The sequence below is a fragment of the Aythya fuligula genome, chromosome 3, assembly GCF_009819795.1.
Source record: "Aythya fuligula isolate bAytFul2 chromosome 3, bAytFul2.pri, whole genome shotgun sequence".
NCBI classification, from domain to species: domain Eukaryota; kingdom Metazoa; phylum Chordata; class Aves; order Anseriformes; family Anatidae; genus Aythya; species Aythya fuligula.
The window spans coordinates 31,107,927-31,130,506 of record NC_045561.1 but is presented as its reverse complement, the minus strand read 5'-3'; the positions used below and the strand labels follow the sequence as shown (position 1 = coordinate 31,130,506).

The 22,580-nt window shown below is 41.3% G+C and overlaps 1 protein-coding gene across 1 annotated transcript in view; it reads right to left on the bottom strand.

The window, feature by feature from the left end:
- VIT (vitrin) overlaps positions 1-21,691 on the bottom strand; it is a 51,938-nt gene extending 30,247 nt beyond the window's left edge. The window contains exons 1-5 of the mRNA XM_032185698.1: positions 21,458-21,691; positions 6,304-6,373; positions 4,467-4,532; positions 3,794-3,950; positions 1,341-1,474 (exon numbers count right to left, since the gene is read on the bottom strand). Coding sequence (XP_032041589.1) covers positions 1,341-1,474; positions 3,794-3,950; positions 4,467-4,532; positions 6,304-6,334 — 388 coding nt within the window. The 5' untranslated portion in view covers positions 6,335-6,373; positions 21,458-21,691. The remainder of the gene's footprint in view (positions 1-1,340; positions 1,475-3,793; positions 3,951-4,466; positions 4,533-6,303; positions 6,374-21,457) is intronic.
- Between the last annotated feature and the right edge of the window lie 889 nt (positions 21,692-22,580).

The following is a 22,580-nucleotide window of genomic DNA, read 5'->3' as shown; positions in this document are numbered from 1 at the left end:
AAATTAAGTGTATGAAAGACAAATCTCACCATGCCTGTATCAGTATACAGATTTTTCATCATCTCCTCTTATGTGTACTTGTGACTTTCTCTTGTATAATCTCTTGTAGTAACTCGTTAATTAATTAAGAACAAAGTTTCGTTACTACAAATCAAAAATTCCTACAGTTTTATAGGATAAGCGAGCAGCTGCTGAGGTAAAAAGTTCTTCTTTCTCATTTATGTACCAGAATTACAATGTGCTGTTTGTTGCGAAAAAAAAAAGCAGCAACAAGTACAAGTAGCAATTCAGCTATTCCAGGAAATCCATACTCATCCAAAATAAATCCTTCTCAATTTGGTGTACCCATGGTAAAATGCTGTAAAAGTGCATCCAAATATATTAATGCAAACTCCAGATGGCAATTCATTTTGGTCAGCTTCTAAAACCTCTGTTGCTGTCCACAAATTTTCACATGAAAAGAACATTTCTTTATTTTTAGAGGCTGTTCAGTTGCTTGAGCTGTTGATTTTTCCAAAAAAGATGAAGTTAACTAACATCAGTTGGTCACGCCTATCCCAAAGCTTCAGATGTGTGGACCAGCAAGAACTTAACCACTGGATGGATGCAGCAAGAGGTTAGATTTAGAAATTGTATATAAATTATGAATTTCATCAATGAATCCAAGGGAGCTACTGGGCAGAAAAAGGAATTAGCATTGAATTGAGATGGATTTCCCTGCACTGGGTAGATAGCAGCACCTTTTGGCTCACAGAGGTGGGAGAATTTCATAACTTATTTGGGATACGACAATAACATTTTTTAATATAGGGTTTTGTATTAATACAGTATGGCTATATATGATTTGAGAAGGCTTGGCAGTTTTTATTTAAAGGTTTATATGGATAAACTATACATATTTAATTTTAACGAGGAACTCAGAGAACCTGGGCCATTGTGTCCAACGGCTGCAGTGAAAATGTGTGGCTTTCTCAGAGTAAACTCAGAGTAAAACAGACCAAAAGGCTTCTCTGCAAAGCCTGAATGGCAGCACAGAAACAAGTTGTTTCAGAAGACACAGGTGCAGAAGCAGACTGAGGGGGCCAAAAGGCCACTTAGTTTGCTTAGCAGCAATACTTGTCAGGGTGGAGAGCAAGTGCATTAGGGAGATCTTCCCACCGGTACCAAGGCTCAGGTTTTAAGCATCAAGAGCAGGAGCTGGGCTGCCCTTGGGCAGTCAATCCAGACTGTCTGTCACCTCTGGCAGACCTGCAGAGGGCTGAGCCCCATGCACCTCTGGTGGGGTGTATTTCTCTTTGAAGCCCAGGATAAGAACTAACTGAGGTGCTCTGGCACAGTACCTGAGACGAGGAAGGACTCCCTCCAGCGCGGCAGTGACAGGGATCGGACTCCATTGGAGAAGCTCCCCCGGTAACCAGCGTGGCCGGCCACTTTCTGAACCAGGATCTTCCCGCCTGTGTTGTCAATGATACCACTGCAAGGGGAAAACATAGTAGCTGAAGGAGGAAACGCTCCCCAGAAACATAGAGACCATTCAGCAGTGCAAGAGGTAGGAAGCATTTGCTTTCATCTTTAAGCCAGGATTTACAGTGGAGCCATGAAGCTACTGCTAAGTCTGCCACTGAGAAAAAATTGTACTTCTTCAACACAGAGAAGAGCAGTTTGCCACACAGTGCTGTCGGGCTCTGTTTGCTCTTCCCATAGATCTATGTGTTTTGTTTCTAAGGACGAGTCTCTGCCTTTGTTAAAATTCCTACAAGCTAGACTGCATGATTGAAGATATGCAATATACTCACAGGAGTTTTAGGGCCAGCCATGCAACAGAAATAATTTAGACAAATGCAAGGCAAGCCTCCCACTTGCTTGGCTTTTTCTTTCATGAAAACTGATGTTTTCTTTGATTTTCAGAATGCATTACCACAGAAAACTAAGCCTGGTTCTGGCCTCAGCCCAGACTAAAGTGAACAAAATATTACTACAAAAAGCTGCAGAAAACCTGACCATCTCCTTGTCTGGTGCACAATAAATGGTGTTTGACATTTGATATAATATTTTTCTCAGGACAAACAGAAAACCTTCACTGTATGCAACCTGCTGTGGCATTATTAGGACAGTACAAAAAATGATTGCTACTACAAAGGGCTAGTATAATTGACAGTAACTGCACAGTGCATGGCAATTAGTAATGGGCAGCCAGCAGTGGTGAAGAATGCGTTACTGCCTTAGCTTTCTCTGATGATTGTGAGAAGCTGGTGGTATAATAACCATAAGGAAAGGAAATTCACTGTCTGCAGAAATGCCGATGTAAGTTAATGAAGCCAAACTCAGCTCGCAAATGAGGAAAACTGAAATCCTCACTCCAATAACACAGGGAGCCAGCATTTGAGCTGTGGCAGAAATTGCATTCACCGTCAGCATTTTATAACCTCCCACCGGGACAAGCTCTGCTTGCAGCGATGCACACAATTTCCAATGTGCATTCGCAGGAAGAATGTGACAGGTGAAAGCCGGTCCCTCGAGAGCCATCTCCCAGCAAGGGGCTGAGCAGGGCAGCTGCAGCCAGGAGATGGCAGCGCTGCGCACACCGGCACCTCTGCCGGGAGGTGCGGCTTCGTGATGGGCTCTCATCCACAGCACCTTGCGTTCGTCCTCGGTCCAGCATGGGCTTCACTGTCTCCTCGTGGGCATCACCCCCTATAGCAGAGCTTTTGTCTTCTTACAGGTTCAAGTAAAAATTCACAGCAGACAGTTAAGGAAACGAAATACTTTGCATCTTCTTATCGACTTAGAGATGCTTTCCCATGGCAATCACAAGCTTTGCATTAACACAGTTTTTCATCTCAGCAGGTCATACTGGAGTAGGCTGTTACAAAGATAGAGCAATTCATGGGCTGGGACTGAGAAAGGAAGGAGGGCAGAGAAATTCCCACTGGTGTTGCCTAAGATTCATGAACATTTTTCCTTTCTCAGTGCTGCTACAGTTCCCTAATGTAATATGAAGGGAATGTGTTTTCAAATAAAGTACAGTCTGAACTATTCAAGCTTACTCAGGTTCCCAGGTATTTCTCAGAACTGAAAGCATTATGATAACTCTGAATGAAGCCAAGATGTTGATCAGACTCTACAAGTTCTTCCTGCATTTTCAGCTGAATGCATCCTGCTTTTGCATCCTGCCTGCAATTATGGTGTGTTTTGGTTGTGAAGTTATTCTCCATTAAAAATATCTGCACACTTTTGCATGGCAAATTAAACTTGGTATAATTTGTACTATCAAATCTGCATTATACATTTCCTTGTCCAGTATTTCCTTCTGTGGCAGAAAAGCACATTACTCAGCCTCTGACATCAACGACAGCTAAATTCAAATCTAGAGAGCCAAAACCAGTCCCAGAAGTATGTGAGTTGTATGTATTCATTGCCAGTGATATGTCTTTTTTTTTTTTTTCTAAAGCTGTATTAGTAGCAGCAGCTCCATCCTACTTGAATAATAATAGTATAATAGTCATTTGCTATGCTTGAATGGCAGATCTGAAAAAACTCAAAACATTTCTCCTAAGGTTGAAAAACACTTTCAGACATGACTGATTTCAGTAGGACTAGAGGATTGACAGCACTTCATAAAACAGGATCCGTTGCATCACATGTGGTCTTTCTGACATGCTTTTCACGAGAACAGCAGCCTGCAATCAAACCTACAAGGCACTGGGAACTTTAAAGGACCTGAATGGCCAAGAGCTCCCCACACTGAGATGATGATTCTCTCAGGGTGCTTGGCTAACTTAAACCCACTCACCTGTGAATTGCAGCACCACACACACTGGAAAAAGAAGCATAAATGTCTGTGCCGTACACACGGTATTTTACATCTTGACATCCCGGAGGGCATTTTGCAATGAATTCGGGATTGATTATCTTCCCTGCCTTGGCATCACAGTCGATCTGTGGTACGTCTGTGAGGACAAAATCCTGGTAAAGTCAAACTGAATGTTTTCATAGATGAATTATCTTGTCATGAATATAATGAGTAACTGAGTGACAGGGATGCCCTCCTCTTATGCACTTATACCAATGCTTTTGTGACACAAGAGATGTCTATGTCTTCTGTATCTACAATATAACACATAACAACCTGTGTGCCAAGGGTTGTGGCTGTAAGTGGGGGTGGACTGAAGAAGCCTGGGGATACTTCTGATTTTCAGTGTTTGTTTCTCCAAAGTAAGTGTGTATAGTACCTGGGGACCTATGAAGATACATTTTAATAGTGAAATACACAATATCCTCTTTACAAGTGTACAGTAGCACACATTTCAGTGATTTGACTTCAGTAGAATTTGTTAGTTAATGTATGTTCCTATTGACTCTGCAAAGAATTGTGAAGTTACTGGAATATGACTTCACTTTGGACACGTTTATGCATCAGTCTTGCCTGCAGTAAAGCAGCTAGGCACACTAATGGGACCACTTACATAGCTTAGCCTTTTTAACCTTCTTTGTAGCTTCCTTGGCTGCATATGTACATGTAAGAAATACACCTAGAACAAAGAAAACATAGTATCAGAAAAAAAGGAACTACCAGCATCAGTCACCTGTTCATGAGATTTTTTGGTTAACTTGTTGGTTAACTTTTCAGTCAAGATGGCATCTACTGTGCCCCCACAGTTAGCTTTTTGAAGGGGATTAAACATCAATTGATTGCACATTAATCGGTGGAACTCATGTCAAAATATGCCATTAAGTCCAGGCACTTCCAGAAAATCACAAAAAAGCCTAAGTATCTCCAAGAGCGGTAGAAACTCATTGCAATTGGTGTATAGAGATACCAGTGAAACACGCTCTGTGCATAAAACAGCTAGAAATTTAGGGAGAGAAAGATATATTTTAATAGCCTATGCAGGGATGGTATCCTATAAGAGTGTGTTGTGGCATTTCACTCAGTGGTGGTAGTGGATATGGGATACCAGGAGCATCATGAAATGTATGAGATTCCAGTGTGGCATGTCCAATACCCTGTCCCAGCAAGGACACTGCTTTCCTTAAGTAAGTAGAATTGTGATTTGAAAAATGTGATTGTAGAAGAGACATACAGTTATGTTAAAAAATACATCACTATATATGTATGCTGCTTAGCTGGCTGGGTTTACTTGCTAAGTGTTTGATGTACAAACAGTTCTGTGTGTTTACTTTATAAGCACTAAGTTGTGGGTAATAACTGTTACAAATGTCTTGGCCTTCCTATTCACCTTCTTTTCTGAGCTTTTAGAGTGAAATAAAACTCTCTATGAAGTGTTGACTCAGCAACAGCAATGTTTCTTCTTCTTCTTCTCTCTCTTCTTTTTAATATAATCTTCTCCCCCTAGACTGGTTGCAAGTGCTTGCAGACAGTAACTGTTACAACCTGCTCAAAAGTAAAAAGAGTCTCACTGTTTCTGAAGTTACAGCATATAGATGCAGTAGAGGGACTTCTTGACATTGGTAAAGTTGTGTGAAGAGAAATTGTACTTAGAAAAAAAATAGAAGCAATGTAAAAGAAAGTGCAAAATCCCAGCTGCACGCTGTGTTAGGGCCTCATTTAATGTGGAGGAAGATAGTCTTCCTAGTAAAGACAAAAGAACAACATAGGTAACTATGAAGTTAAACTAAATATGGGTATGCTGCCAGGCTGGAGGGTCCCAGCTAAATGGAGCATTGCCTGGGAATATTGCAATTAAAGTCATACAGCAGCATTAGGTTACATGATAGTTGTAGCACCATCAAAGGGTGATAAGTGCACTAGTACACTACGCAAAGCAACTATGCCCGATCAACCAGGTTGTTCATGTCAGACCTATCGCAAATTCTGGAATCTCTACGCCTTCCCAGAAAGTACGATCTCATCTGACATCCAGAGGAAAGAAAATAGAACACATTTATAAGCATTTTCATTTGGCACCTTCTTGGCCATGGAAATCTCTCAGAAATTGTGTTCTCAGAGAAAGGGGTAAACGGGGGGGTGCTCCCACAGTATGAAATAAATAGCTGATTTTTCTTTATAGGGAATCTTTAAGTTACAGATATTTTCCAGCATTAGTGGTACCATCTGATGTGGACTGTGTTCAGCTATGGCCACATGCTTAGAGAGCTCTGCAAATAATTAATATTATTTCTATGCAAAAGTTTGGAAGTTTGGGTACTGTTTCTGAAAAGCTGTGTCAAGGCTTACTCTACCTTCCACAGAGAGCTTCATCAGCAGTGGAGTCACTGATCAGCCAGGATGGGGTGTACAAATCCACAAACTACTAATTGTAGCACATCTTTAGTACTTACCAAAGAAGATCACAATAACTGAGGCCTTCATGGTGATTAAAGCAAAGTCTGAATGTGTCAGTAAGGAGCACTGAAAAAAAAAAAAAAAAAAAAAAAAAGAGTACTGTAAAAAAGAGGCTGTATTTAGAGTTATGATAAATGATACTGGAAACATCGGGGAATAGCAACTGTGCATTATTCTTCAACATTTCACCATCCTCATGTACGGTGCTCTTTTCTCCTGAGCTCTCTGCTTTGCAGAGCAGCTGATGTCCCCCTGAGAAGATGATATTTGGTCTGTGGAACAACCATGGACTAATTTTTTTCCTTCTGTCCAAGTTTTGCCTTTTTCCTCAGTGAAACCAAGATTTCATCCCTCATACTTATTTCTGAAGCCAGTGGTAGCAGAGGACATGACAGATATGAACATGCTCTTGCAGCTATTCAAGTTAATTTGCTAGTTTTCTAGGGAGTATTCGCAGACTTGTACTGTCTGCATGTCCAATTGCACCCCATAATTTCACAAATGTAAGGAGAACATAAATTTGCTTACTCTTGAAGCAAGTTGTGCAAAGTATCTTGTAATCACATCATAGATTTTGAGCCAAATTACTGGATTATTTCCTTTCCTTATTGTGTGTGTGTGAGAACATGCCTGAGAATGAGAAGAGTCTCGGAACATCTGGACAACATTTTTCTCTGGGTCTACGTATGCAGTTCCTGATGTCTGCCATTCCTGAAGCTCTTGTCCAGACTACAAGACTACAGGCTTATCACAGGTATCCTCCTTTTCCTGAGCATCACCTCCCATGTTGCTTTTGTGGTCACTTTTCCCCTCTGTAACATCTGGGAGATGTTATATGGGGGAATATTTTTATCTTTATTCGCATTCATTTATTGACATGCCCACTGTTTCTTTGAATTTGAAAGAGTTACAAGTGGGCTGAATGAGTAGTGCTTGAGCAGTCAGTGGATAGAAGTTTAGCATGACAATGAAAACAAAAAAGAATTGTATTTTTAAACTGTCTTTCTAATGAGTTACGGAGCTTGAGAAGTGAAGCTTTTAATCTCTAGCAAATTAGGAGACACTACTTTAAACAAGGCATAGGAGGAAACAAAAAAGAGGAAATCATCACAATGTATTAATTCCTTACCTCTAGTAGCAATTAATTACCATTAATTCCTTACCTCTAGTAGCAAGTGTTCATTATATTATGATTGCTGGGGAAATCCTGGGTTGGTTGCTTGTAATTAACATCAGTCATTAAAATACCACAAAATGCCTAACAAATATCAGAGAGTGAGAAAATATTTGTGTGTTGTAGAGGAAAAACTCAAGGCGCAAAATGAAAGGAAATTGATTACATGCTTACAAATGGCAAGCTTTGCACTAAAGTCAAAATTAGCTTGCTATCAAAGAAAGTATAGAGAGTAAGTACTAAAGCTGGAAACAGTTAGGGAAAACAAGTTGTCTGCCTCCTGGAAAACATGGCAGTGACAGATTCCACTCAGAGATTTGTGTACTCGGACCTGGGCTTCTCCCACCTCAGGAAGGAAAATTAGAAGGACAAGACAGATATAGGGCAGAGGGAAAAAATCCACAATCTTTCCTCAAAGTCAATGTTTCCACATTTTTTATTTTAATTGCTCTTCTTTTTCAAGAAAACCACATGTTTATTGAGTGAGAAAGATGAAAATAGTTTGCCAGATTAAACTGAGTTTATCCAGTTGTAGGCCTATATAATTTATAACTGTTTTTACACAAGCCAGCTGAACCTCCAATTTCTGCTTCTGTATTATGGTCAGGGAACTCAAAATGCCAGCAACTATGGTTAACAGTATCACTTGGAAATAAGTATTTTGGTACTGCACCTTTCCTCATCAATCTCAGTAAAACCTGCTAACTGCTGAGGTGGAGAGAAGCAGAAGTTGCCTAGAAGCCACCAAGCTGAATCCTGGGGCATGGAAAGCTGCTCACAGGGCTGTGTCCTTCTCAGAACAGTGGACAGCATAGTCAGGGGTCACCCCAGGCTGTGCAAGTAGTAGAAGCAAGATCACATCAGTTCTTACTTCAGCTCAATCCCAGGAACAGGAGATGCAGACTGAGGGACTTTCTGGCCACTTGCAGAAACACCATACATCTTTAAAGGCCGTGCTGGTGTTGACTGGGCATTCCCCGAATCTATAGCGAGTAAAATCAGCAGTGGAATCTTTATTTAAAGTCAGAGAGAGCTGTGAGAATTAGTCTTGACAGTATTTGGCTTAGTGCTAAAACACTTTCATCTCCAGTTTAACTAGAGTAGAAGAGGGATGGGATAGTGAAGGATACATGTGAAAGCTGCCTCACGGGTAGGTTGCTGTGTGCCTTGCTGTGGACAGAGTCCAATGTTGCCTGACTTCTCCCATCTCACAAAATATATAAACCACCAGTGCTGCACAAGAGCTCTTGTTACTTTCCAAAGGCCCTGCTGTCCCCATGCCCGACCATCCTAAGGCCAGCTGCACCAGGCACCATCCCAGCCCTCCTGGGTGGCAATGAAGTACTATGAATGTCCGGTAGAAAGAGGCCAAGAAATCTAAACAGAATTCATATATAAAATCTATCAGGAGGCAAATGAGTTCAGCAGACTCCTTAGCCTGCAATAACAGGTATTTTACCGACAGGAAAGTTAATAGAAGCATTTAGGCAAGGCTGTTCGATTTACCTGACAGATTTGTTGTCATAGCTACTCTCAAAAGCATGCTACTGGGGACTGTGCTGTTGCTGGTGCAGCTTTTACTGGCATCCTGATGGAAATAAATTTTAATAAAGAAACTTATTTTTTCCAACTATATTAATTTCTATGTTAGGCATTGGTATACCAGGAAATATGCACAGATATCCTATAGGTACTATGAGACCTCCTATATGGTGGGCTAGCATGGCATCTGCTACTTTCAAATTCTTAAAAGGAACAAATGTCTGGAATAAAATGGTGTGTTTGTTTGTTTGTTTGTTTTCTTTCTCTGGGAAGAAAAGAGGAACTAGGGCTCTGATCTTCCAAATGGACCTATGTGTATGACTGGCCCTCTAGTCTAAATTCAATGGCAGCTTTGGGGATGTCTGCAGATTGAGAATGACACTTTGCAATTAAACAAGAAGCTAGTGTCCCTTTCTTACTTTACAAAATTAATAGATCTCATTAACGCAAAAACTGAAGTTTCTGCTTTGGGTTAATCTATAGTATGAGTTTTGCTGAGATTTCTCCTTTTATCTACCATTGTAAGTCTCAGTGTGTTTAATTTTTTTTTTACACCCTAGATTTTTTTCTTGGGAACCTAATATCACCACTTCATGCATGCAACTATTAACTTGTCTGTGAAAGACAGAGGTTTACCAAAGTCATTAAATATTTTGGTTTTATTTCAATAACCATACAGAAAACCCCCAATTCGCCTGATTTTCCATGTTTTCTGCTAAAGTAGGATGTGCTTTGTGTAGGTCTGGTATTGATCCTCCCCTTTGATCCCAGATCTTATTTTTGTTTTGAAGAGTATTCAAACCTCATGCCCTTCAAACACCTATTATATGCAATCTGATCCCACCTCTGAGAAATAATCAAAGTCCTCCACTGATGTTATCGCAAACTTACCATCAAGTGGCCACATGAATTTACACCTCAGCCTTCTGCAGTTCTTGTCCTGACTCCCTGCTATCAACACCTGGTTAAACCACCTGTCCTTCAGAAGTGTGATGCAAGGGGCCGCATGGATGCATAAGAGAATAACCCATACTGCAATTAACTTCAAGAAAGCCAAAATGAGAAATCTTATGTACAAGAGGAGTGTGTCTGCTGCTTCCATAGCTGGGATAAATGATATCAAAATCTCACATGGTCTTTCTCTCGTGGATTTTGTATTCCTCCTTTCTGCCTATGGCATCTCTACTACAGTTTAGAGTACTCAGTTCAGAGTAAAGAGCCATTTAAAACATGATATGTTTAAAATATTTTTAATACTAATCTGTGTGGCATTATTACTAATGCATTAATAAAAATGTGATTACTGTACCTTTTTCAGGCATTTCTGAAGGATAATTACTCAGCCAGCACAGGAGCATGCTGTGTCCTACTCATTAACTTCTAGCTGGGAAAATGCATTTGGGATATTTTTTTAAAAAGCCAAGAGTGAGAGAATATACCAATAGTTGGTTAACAGCAAGGTCTTTCCTAATGCCTGGCTTCCCAGTCAGGTTCTGAGAGTTTTCACTGAGGAAAGTGTGTTTTCCTCAGACTTTTTTTTTTTTTTTCAGTGGAAAGTAAAGCCAAGAAACACCTTCTTCCAGCTGTCTTGGACTATATGTTCTTCCCTGTATTATCTTACTGTGAGAAGCTCCCATGGGCTGGGTTTCCTTGTCTTTGCATTCTGGTGTCTGTGAGGCTGTGCCTGACTACCTGCCCTCCAGCAGCCCAGTCTCCTGCCCCTGCTGGGGGACTGCAGCAGGGATTTTACATGATTTTAGTTTTCCAGCCTCATGAAATTCCTGTCATAACACACAAAATGGGAAAAAGAAAAAAAAAAAAAAAGTTATAATGTCCAGTGCCCTGGTTATGTTTGCTATGTCCAGTAGCTGTGGCTCCTTTCACTCCCAGCAATGGGATGCTAAAGCATCTTTTGAGTTTGTGTCTCATTAGTAAACCAGAATAATGGATGATATTTTGGAAGCCCTGATTCACTGGCATCTTCTGTTCCTTTTCTGTGACACTCTTCATGAACTGAGAGATAATGCCAGCTATGCTTACCAGATTTCCATTAATTATTTACAGTCCTAGTTGGTTAACTAGTGACCATTCAATATTAAATCTCCCAAACTTTATGCTGGATTTTTTTTTTTCCTAGTACATTTCCTCATCTGTATCCTTCTGACCACCATAACAGATGCTATTACTATACCAGGAAAGCAGTGTATGTGCATTATATCAATGCTGCTTAAACCCATGTTAAGTCACGCACAAATGCAGTAAAAAGCATCTCCTTCAGTGTTTCCAAGTGTAAGCCCCATCCTAACATTTTGAAATCAAATTTCTATTTGAAAGAATGTTGATTCCTTTTTCCTGTGCTAAAAATATTTGAAAATGCTCAAATGCCAGTGAAAAGACAGAGTTAGCAAACCATTCTTTTAGGATATAAAGTCAGATTTTTATGCCTTTTAATAGCAGCTCGGCTCTCAGGGAGCTGTTACATGAAAGAACCTCTACAAACAAACAGATGGTTTTGATCTGTATAAACTGTTACTGTATGGAAAACTATACTTTTGCTGATGGAAGCACAGGTTTTAAGTAAGTCCTTGATGTTTTGTGTAAGGCATTGCTGTCCATTACATGTGCAAACAGAAATTCTTTGCTGGTGCCATGTGCTTTGACTCTGCAGGCGTTAGCAGTTTGTTTCCTGTAATCTCCTGTGCTGCAGAAATTAATTTCTGTACTTCCTTTGTACCACAATAAAGCGTGCTATTGTTCTCCTTCTCAAGAGGTTATAGTACAGCAGCAACACTGGCACTGTTAAAAAAAACAGAAGTGGACTTTGTTTGAAAGCTATTTGAGCAAGTAGTTTGGAGTTAACAACACCATCTTAGAGCACTGTGGGTTGAGTTAGATATGTGCTCCTTACAGGAAAATCAAGTGGGTTTGGTGTAGGTGTGAGTATAGCGGTTCAGATAAACAAGCTTATCATCGTCTTTGCAGATAAAAGATTTTATTTATTTATTTATCTATTTTCCTATTGTTTCTTTTAAAAAACGTTTCACTCTTTCTTGGTTTCATGTTCATATTCTGTCCCCATAGTATAGTACCTTGCTCACCATTATAACATAGCTGTGCATTTTGGTGCACACTAGGTAATAGGGCTAATACCTGTCACATGCATTTACTTTCCTCTCTTTTCTCCTCAAAGGGAAGGAATGCTGTTCACTCAGTGCATTGATTTGCTCTGAAAGTCTATACACAAAAAAAATCCAAATGGTAGTTTATTTTGAAAAGACAGGTAGTGAGTTCTGCTGAGCTAGAAAAGCAGTGGTGATAACTGTATTTCATTCCAGAAGCTTAGATTGTCCTGCAGGTATCTTAGGTCAGGACACTGGGTAACAGAAGTAAGACTGAAAATGCTAGCTTGTAAGCATGAGCTCATTTGCATGGGATGGTGGACTTTTGTCTTGTAATGGCCTGAAATAAAATATATTCATTCAGGGATTTAAAAATATCATAGAAACCATTACCTTCTGTTATAAAAAAGATGAGGCAAGAGAAAGCTTGTATCTGCACTAGCACCATCTGCAAGGATAGGACATTTCATACCTTATCAGATCAAAGAGAAGAAAACAAATAAATTGCCCACACTGTTTGTGGGAAGTGTCAGTAAGAAACTCAGAGTCTCCTGTACCATGTGCATAATTAAACCTTCTTCAGCTTTCAGAGGAGCTTGGGCTTTGGTTGCAAACAGGAGGCTTGGGCAAACAGCAGGAAGAGACAAAAGGACAATCCCTGTCCCAGCTAGGGGTAGGTGCCTCTGTGGAAATACATGTAGGACTGAGAACCCAAAATTACCTCCTGGAGGCGGTACTCAGATTCACTTTGCTAAGTTATCCAGTGCCTCAGAAAGAGTTGATGAGGAAACACAGGCTTTTATGTCTGCAGCTGTTTCCACAGTGGTGGAGGAATTGGAAGAAATAATAGATGTTGCACATGAAGCAATTGTGCGTGTGATAAAATGAACAGCCAGACCTCTGCTGGATGAGTTTCTGAGCCTGTGGACAGCTTGCACTTCTGCCTCAATGTGTCTTTGTGTAACATGCACAGCTAGCATTAGGATCATAGGCAGGACTATTCATTTTGAATAAAAAGTCTTTACCACCTGAGCAGTAGCCACAGGCTCCTTGTCATCTCTTCCCTGTGGCCACACGAATCCCACACTGGTCCACAGTTGTCCTTCCCCCCGTGGGTTGTCACACCCTCAACAGCAGGCTGGTGGTTGCTGCTGTTCTTGCTTAGCATTTTAAGCCTTTTGCTTCAGAGATGGGAGCTGAGGGCTTACATACTGCTCTGCTGCCTGAAGATGTGCTGCTTTCCACCATCTTGTTATACCGAGGTAGCTGTCAGCTCTGTTTCTCAAAGAAATTCAGCTGACTGGTGCCAGCATGTGGTCACTGTGCTCAGGTTGGGCTGTTCAGCCTATTGAGTGGTCTGTGAGTGTGAAGAGAGTTAATATTTTTTTGAGAGGGTGCCAAGGATGCCTGGGCACATTCTCCCCTCTCTGATGAAACTTGACCACTGCATGGTCAAGTCCATAAGAGCTGTGAAGATGCCAAAGGAGCCTTGCTCTGTGGTTTGGACATAGATGGGGAGGGGGACATAGGGTCCTGGGACCCTCCCTGGGTTTCAGAGGTCCCAATGCTACCTCAGTTGCACTTGGGGCACACAAATCCTTTTCTATTTATTCCAGAGACACTTTAAGAAATGTTTACATGCGGATTTTCAAGAAGAATTTAGTCCAAAACAGCTCCAGTCAGGTAGGTAAAATGACGATGCTATACCCAGCAATTTAGAGCTGAATAAAAACACCCAAGCAGCCCTGTGCTTCTCATTTTATATTCATGCAGTGCCCTGAAATTAAACCAACATAAGGCTGAAGTAACAGTGACAAATGGTTTCTCTGCTTTCCACAGAGCTCGTTTAGAAGAAGGTAATTTATTTAAAACTATAGTGTGATTTAACTTGCCAGACCTTTCTGAGGGCCTAAATAAAACTGCAATGATTATACTTTCTCATCTGTCTCACAGAGATAACCACCAATTATGCTGTCCTGATCTGTTCCTCCCAGCAGAGGAAGAAATACAGTTAGGATATGCCACCCACTCACAGAGAAAATACAGTTTGGAATATCCGGATGACTATATCTGTGAGGGTCATTGCACCATGCTTTCCTGTTTTCTTTTTACATTTAATAATGTATTATTTTATGTTACATTTTTTCATTTCGATGCACAGCTTTTATTGCTCACTGGGAATCGCTGTTAGCTCTGACCTGTGAAGCTCTGTCCAGACAACTACCTTCTGTCTGTCCGTCCCCCACAGCTCTCGTATCTAATGTATCTCCTCCCCTTGCTCCCAGGCTTGAGCCTTATTCTGTCTGTGCACTGGAACTTGCTCACTGCTGAGGGCAACCTCTTTCCCTTTCCTAACTTAATTACTTCTCCCTAATACCAGCCAGGTCCCAGCTGGGTACTGTCAGTCCTGGCAGTGCTGTGTTCCCAAGAAACCGAGAGCAAATGTTTGACATGAAGGGAATGGGAATATCTGCAATCCAGCAGTGCCTGAGGGATGTGTTAGGTAGGGAGAGTAAGATTCTTGGCCACATTTCTTTCACTTTTTATAAAAAAAACGCGTTGTTTCTATTTTCAACAAAACACCCAGTTCTGAAAAGTCAAAGTGACTTTTGAAAGTGCAATATGTGGTTTCTCAGTTTGGATGCACAATAAACAAGCACTGAATAACCACGCTATTGTGCTGCCTGCAAGCTAAGAATTATTGTAGTGTGTCAGAATTCCCCTGAAGGTACATATTTGGCCTAAAAGTAAAGAATTTGTGTAAAAGGCACTGAATAAACTGCACATCACTCTGGAGATGGTTTGGGGAATTTTTGTAGCATGTTGAGACACAGCTTGACACCTTTTTGTTTGGTAGAAATTTAGACACAGAAATTTAGAGAAAATGTAGGACGTGTATGCTCTGCTTATTAAAGCTACATGTATCCCTCTACTGCAAAAGTAAATTTTATCTCCAGATTGAAAGCAAACCCAGTCCTTAAGCATGCTGATAAACTTATACAGCATCTCACAGAAAACCAGAATGGACGCTGTATCAATTCAGTATCTCCTGCACTCAGCACAACTACTCCATGCCAAAGCCATGGACTGGTTGGATAAGGATTCATAAAACATATGCAATTAAAAAAACTATCTGGAGCCCTCCTAGCATGTGGCACTGGTTTTAGATAAGGCAGTAAGCAGCCAATTTATCGATGCCTAGTAATGGTGACTTGATTAAGGAAATATTGTACACAAAATATCTTCAGCAAATCAGGAAGGGCTATCACTAGACGTGGCTGTTGTGTGGAGCCTTTTGAAAATGGTGGTCCTGCGAATATCGTTTCTGCTTTTTAATGATTGCAGAAGATATCTTGGGACTCCATGCTGCTTTTGAGATGAAAGTGAGCTACAGGTTTGCACGGGTGCCAGCAGTATAAATGAGGATGTTAGGGGTTTCTGAAGAGGCACTGCTGTCAAAGACTTGACATCGTGCAGGCCAAGCTGTGCAGCCCTACATTATGCATGTTGGCAGCCCTTGGCAGACGGCAGGAGTGGGCTCTCTAGCACACGGGGCATGCAGACAACATGGCAGGTGGTTATGCTTCCAAAACTGTATCCTTTATGTGTATGAGTGCCCTGGAGGCAGATAAAGAGCTAGCGAATGTGGTGGCATGGAACATGGCATCCAGAGCTTGGCCATGGATACTGTGACAGCATAGGTGCAGCTAGAAATTTTTGAGAAATACATCTGAAGGCCAGGCTGATACTGATTTAATAATTTTGCCTATTAGAAACTTTTAAAACTTGCTGTTTTAGCATAGAGATGAATCACAGGATTCTGTCTTTGAGAACCCAAGATCAAAAAGGAAATCTGTGTTAATCACATGGATTGGGAGCAAACAGGTGATCAAGAGCAGGAATATGTAATTTAGGGTCAAAGGTCTGTTTTAAAAACAGAACAAAGCCTGCAGACCTTAATACTGCATAATCTACTTCCATGCTCAGGAATTTTGTTCTGAACTTTGGTTTGAAGAGACTACCATATAAACTTCTAGTTATTGCCTAAAATTTATTCTTTAGATGCACAAATTTTGCCTGTGAGAATCAAAGATGTAGACCATGGAAACCTGAGATGCTACATCCCAAATCACCACATATTTTGAGAGGCATTTTGGTAGAAAGACTGCCCCCAGAGTAGGGGGAACATCTGTCAGAGAACATCTGTCTGACCTGGGCATGGTGCTTACCCCATACTTGAAGAAAATGTCAGGTGTCCACTTTAATTCCTGGCAGATTCATGAGTACACATGTGGTACCTATATTTGACCTCAGAAGCAGTTCTGTTTGCACCAAATTGTTTCATAGCAATTACTCTAAATTTCTATAACCTCCTCCCTCCCTCGTCTGGACACTCCTCTCCTTCTCTCCATTTAACCTCATCTCCAACCAGTCTCTCTTCATACCCTCCATGTCCAAACGCTTCTTCCACCAAGCCTGGGAGAACAAAATACTGGTGTGCTACAGATGCATTGCCAGAGAGATGAGCAAGGTGGGCTCCCACCAGGGTGAGCAAGGTGGGCTCCTATCATCTTAAGCTGGCTGGTAGTGGTGCCAACAGCCAACGGAGTCATGGATCCCTTACCCTTGTGTAACTCTGACTCGCTGGAGGTGACCAGGGCCAGGATACACAGCGCTGCTGCCAGCTTTCCTCTGTCTCACCCTTCTTCTACTGACTCCAGGGTAAGCTGCATATTTGGTGAAAAGAGAAAGAATGGAGCCTTCTGAATCCTTAAGGGAACCTGGCAGAGAGAGACAGAGGTACAGACATGGCCGCATTCAAACTTCCCTGTAAACAAGTGATTTTGGAGAGGTAAAAATTTCCACAGTTTTATGTACAAGCCTGGAGGCACTGGAAATCCCCAATGCATCCTGGTGGGGACATTAAAGGATTGTGTGAAGCTACACAAAGATCATTCAGAATTTTACCAGAAATTTTGGCTCATGTAAAACTGTCACTTGGCAATTATGAATTTTTTTCATAGGAAACCAGCTGCCAGCTGAGAAACTGTTGGCTGCTGTGTTACATGCATTGCATTTACAAAGCTATTTTATAGGGTGACAGGCCAAAATACAGTTTCCAAATGCAGTTTGCATCTTCAAAGTATTTTTTATATCTGTATCTATGGGATGTCCTGTAGAATGAGACACATTAAGGATAGCTGACATAGATAGTGCTGTTAATGTGCCTCTGAACTCTTAACGCACCCTGCTGCTCTGGAGATAGAGCAGAGGTAGGATGGGCTTAATAGTTACTAGAAAGCCAGTTCAGTCAGGACGGTAAGGCTTGGCAGGTTAAGACCTGCTTAAATCTTGATTTGAATGAAGCAAGGATGGTTATAAACACTCTTCTGAATTCAAATGTGTTCCCAGTTTGGGGGATGAGCTATAGATTTGGGTGCTCTGCTTCAGTGGTGAAAGCAAAATCTGCAGATGGTGTTGTTATTCTAATTAAAATATAGCTCCAACTTCAAATGCTGGTTCCTACTCATTGGGAAATCTTGTTTCTGATCTGGAAATCTTCTTTCTGGCTTTTTCCAGGGCTCATTTGCTGAAAAAAATGACCCAGCCACATCCTTGCTACTGTGCAGAGATGCCAGCTCAGAGAAGGTGGCAAGAGGTAAGGTGAGCAGGCTGTGGGCAGAGGGAGTGGGCAGCTGTGCTGCTCTGCTGGCAGGGCACCCAGCAGGGGATGTGGCAGCAGCCCTCAGACACCACAAAATCTGCAGCTGCCCCAGCACAGAGCTTAGTGTTGAATGTTTGTAGAGCCCTGAGCCAACGCTCAGGTAGCTAAACCATGAGTGTCGCCGTCGTGACTGCCCACTTCTGATTCATCTCCCTGTCTGCAAGGGTCAGACATAGCCACAGACTGCAGTCACTGCTGGTGGGTATAGCTACCCCCACAGATGCCTTAGGAGCCTACACCATGTCAGAAGTCTCCCCAGGATGCCTGTGGGTAAGATCTCATCTGCAATACACACTGCTGTGTTACCCATCGCAAGCCCCTTCACACCCCGCTTTTTGCCACTGCAGGGCATTATAGGGAGTCTGCAAGAAGCATCCTTACTGCTCCCTCCCACAGAGCTTGCAGCCACACGTGCAGCCCTGTTGGGCTGGGGGCTAAAAGAGTTCACCCACAAGATGCAGGCTGTCATGAGCCAGACGGTCAGAGTTCAATTTACTGATGTAGATACAACCGAAACAGCCACAGGTTTTCTGGGCACTCTGCACCGCTCTGCCATCTTCAGTGACATGGGGAGGCTGCACTGCCTGTGCAGCATTCACCCAAGTTTTCCGAGTGTGAAATGTGCAATAAATAAAGGAATCAGGATGCAAAAGAATGGCATCTGCTCCAAGACAGTTAGAGAGGCTCTTTTACAGGCGAATGAGCCACCAATTTGTAGTAAGACATTGTTTTCTAAACATAGCATAAAAACTGTTATCTTGCTTGGCTGGTCATTAGAAGGGAGATAATTATAGTCTCCGTGTGACAATCGGGCCCTGAACACTGGCTGCATTGTCCCACACCCCAGCTGAATCCCCCAGCACAGGCACCCAAGGCCAACAGCACAGGAACAACGTGCTCCTTGTGTGCAGGCAAGTTCAAAAAAGTGACTGAAGTGTTTAAGGAGGTGCTAAGCACCTATCTCTCCCTGTGGGCCTTGAAAATTACTCAAGGCGGGCAAAATAAAACCCAACCAACCAACTAAATTTAGTTTTGCGTTTATTTCTGTTTTGTTCTGTGTTTCTGTTTTCCAACCCAGATCAGCAAGCCCTGAATGTGACATGATGCTGCAGCACGTCAGAGGAGTCCTGGTGGACCCAGAGCTTCAGGAGGCCAGAACATCTCCTGGGACTCTCAGAAAACCCTGGACCACCCGTCCAGAAAATACAGTGCCTTCCCATGCCACTGCAGTGGGCCAACACACACCTTGCTGATCCAGCATCTGCCCATCCCAGTCCCAAAATCTCTGGTATGGGGATTTGGTGACTTTGTGTGCCAGAGCATTGTTTTTCTGTGCATTTAGCCTCAAGATGCCAGAGAAGGAATACAGTCACAGTTGTGGATAGTAAGCTGAACTAGCCATTTTATTGCTTAGTTCGTTTGGCTATCCTAAATGTCTTGCCTATCATCAGTTAGGAGCAGAGATGTGAGCACGTGTGTCCTAGGTCTTGAGTTAGCATGAAAGTTACTTGGCAATATTTTCTTTCTAAACCTCTATTTGTGACTCTGGGGTGAATAGGAAAAAATTTAATTTCTCCAGACAGACTAGGTACAGTCAAGTCCTTGATGCCACTGTTACATAAACTTCAGGTTTATATTTAGCAGTGTTTTCTAAAAAGCAACAGCCAGAAATAGCAAATAATTCTGTTCTTTCGCCTGAAGTAATCAGACTCTTTTCCCATCTTCTGTGTTTACACTGTGTCTCACCCAGTCTTCTTCAGAAATACTCAAATTAATCAAGTTTAACTAAAGGGAATGTTAAAAATTAATTTCCTACTAAATTCCTACTGCTTTTGTGAAAGTAAGTAGCTGGGTGAAGGGGTGAATGTTAATCTTTGTTAATGTTCCCACTAAATGAGAGACTTCAGTAGGAACTCATTCTTTATTAGGCATCAGAGAATCCACAGAGACTCATTCTTGCATCCTAAGTGTGAGGAAACAGTTTCCTTGATGGTGTTGGTTGTAAAACTACTTAGTTCAATCAGCAGTGGTAAGTCTTGTGCAAAAACACTGCCAAAGAAGAAAGTGTCTTACAGAAAGTAGCGAGCAAGTTAAGAACATGAAATTCCTGCTACAGGCAAAAGCACAATGCAATATTCAATTATACTGGTAAGACATCAAGGTTTCTTTCATTTTTTTTTTCTTTTTTTTCTTCTTTTTTTTTTTTTTCTTCTTTTTTTTTTTATTTTCACTCCAATTAATTAAATACTCCTATGTCTTGAATAACAGAAAGACAGGAAGCTTTTTCCAACACCCCAGTGAGAACAACCCCAGCAACTCAAAGCACTAGATAAAATATGGAAGGAAAATAAGTCTTTGCAATAAGATACCAATTCAATATTCAGAAACTAATGTGCACATGCAATCCTTTATTTTTCCTTGAGCTCTGCATTTTCTAAAGAGACCAGTCTTATAATAATCACTTTAATTCAAGTGATAATCTGAGCAAGGACTGAAGGACGTGGTACTACAGGTACAGCAAAAAGCCAGTCTTCAAGCATAGTCGTGCAAGGTGTTTTTATCTTTGACATGCTAAAACACACGCTATAAACATATATGGCTCCATTGCTATTCTCAGTCAAATAGATCTTCTAAACCATCTAAACTGAAGAAACTTTTTCTCTGTGTGTGCTTGCTTGTTTTTGGTCTTCCGTTTAAATTTTGGAGGGGTTAGAGGAAAAGGAGGATCTGCCTCTGAAATCTGTAACTCCTGTTTTGCTCTGGATGTGGCGTAGTTCCCATAAACTCTAGAAACAAAATATCAAGTAGGGTTGAAAGTTTGCTTGGGGCATTTGGTTCATGTTTGTACTAGTCTGACAGAAATCACATTTTGAAGAGACTTATCGAGACTCTAATCTCTCCACAGAGAGCTGAACGGCTGTGGCAGGCTTGACAATGCTATTCATTTTTGGAGCCTCACCAGCAAAACAAGCGCTCGGCACAAAGGCGTATATAGAGTCTAGGCTACTGTACTGCTCATGCATCTGTACTTATCCGACTAGCAAAGAATATGCTGTATAGGTCATATGAGTGGAATAACGCTATTTTCTGTTCTGTGTCCTGTAGATTAGCGTTCCCTGGAGTCATCTAGTGCTAATTAATGATACAACGCATACCTCCCTATTGATCAAAGAGGTGAAGAAAAAGTCTTGAAAGCAAAAGTACTTTAAACACAGGGAACAAGTCATATTACATCTTACACACTATTTGAATCGTTGGCATATATATGTCTATTGGTGTGTGACTAATATACACCATGCTTTATGAAAGAGTTAAGCCCTTGCTATTTAGCATGTGTGTCCACTTTAACAGTAGGGGTTTAATGCTTTTATAAAAACTTAATAAAATCTATATAAAGTACAGTTTCATTTTACATCTATGTCCAAATCTCCTTAAGTCTTTGATCTTCTGCACACAGCTGGAATGTTAAACAAAAAGTTATGTCCCTACAGTTTCTTAGCGGTGAAAATATAACTACTATCAACACACAAAAAGGCAATATTCCCTCTCCCCAACAAACAAATATAGTAGAGAAACAACATCAAAATTACCTTGCTTGAGGTGTGTAACTTTTTATTCCTTTCCTCCACACAGTATGAAAGTGCTATTTTTTCCCAGCTTTTCTGTACCACAAACTCCAGCCAACATTATTCTAAAGAATCGGAGGCAGGCGGTGAAGGGAGGCCTGGACACCTTTTCTCTTTCAGAGAGGAGCTAATCAAACATTCCCATCGAGCTCCCAGCTCTGTGAAAGGCACATTGCCCTCCCTTCCTCCCTCCCTCTGCTCCTCTCTCCCTTTCTGACTCTCTCCCTCTGTCTCTCCCTCTCCCTCCCGCACACACAGACATAGAGAGCTCCTTACAGTGATTTAGCAGCTGAATTAGGCGGTCCTATTTTAAATATATGCTCCCTCCCACATGTTTTTTGGTAGGGATTTCTATGCTCCTTTTGCACTAGCCTGTCAGATTTGTTGAGTTTTTTTCTCTTTTGGAAGGTGAAGCAGTACTTCCCTGATGTTTTGGCTCAACTTTTTCCAGTTTCCCTACGCAGTTCAGCACTGTAGTAAAAAGGCTACAACTAGTAGCCTGGAGTAAACTAAGTGGCTCTAAAGATCATAAATACCAGATTAGTTAGGTGAGAGTCAGATTTAAAGAGGTAAAACAGCTTTTGAAGAGCTGGATGCCTTAAATGTGAATAGCATCTTATTTCTTGAACAGTCACCCTGAAGCCAGAGGATTACTGACAGAGCAAGTCTGTGAGTCTGACGACACAGAAGCAGAAGTATGAAATGAGCATTAGCATGACTCCTTTCTGATTGGGGTGGGTGCAGGAATTTAACAAAAAGCTGTCTAGGATGTCTAAAATAGCACTCAGTGTGACCTGGCCAAATGAGATGATAAACAAAAGTCAGGTTACTTTAAGAGGAAAATTTTATCGAGACCATCAGGATCACAGCAGTCACAAGATTATCAAAGAAAGGACTGGTATCATACCCTAGGATACTGAAGTGCAGGCTATAATCTGCAATTCCACCTAAGTATTCAGAAGTGTAAAGGTAACATGAGTGAACTTACACTGTTTTATCTCAGATGATTATTGGTAAAAATTTACATATAAAAATCTAGAATAAATACAGGAGAAAGAGTTCAGAAGACGCATTGAAACAATACATC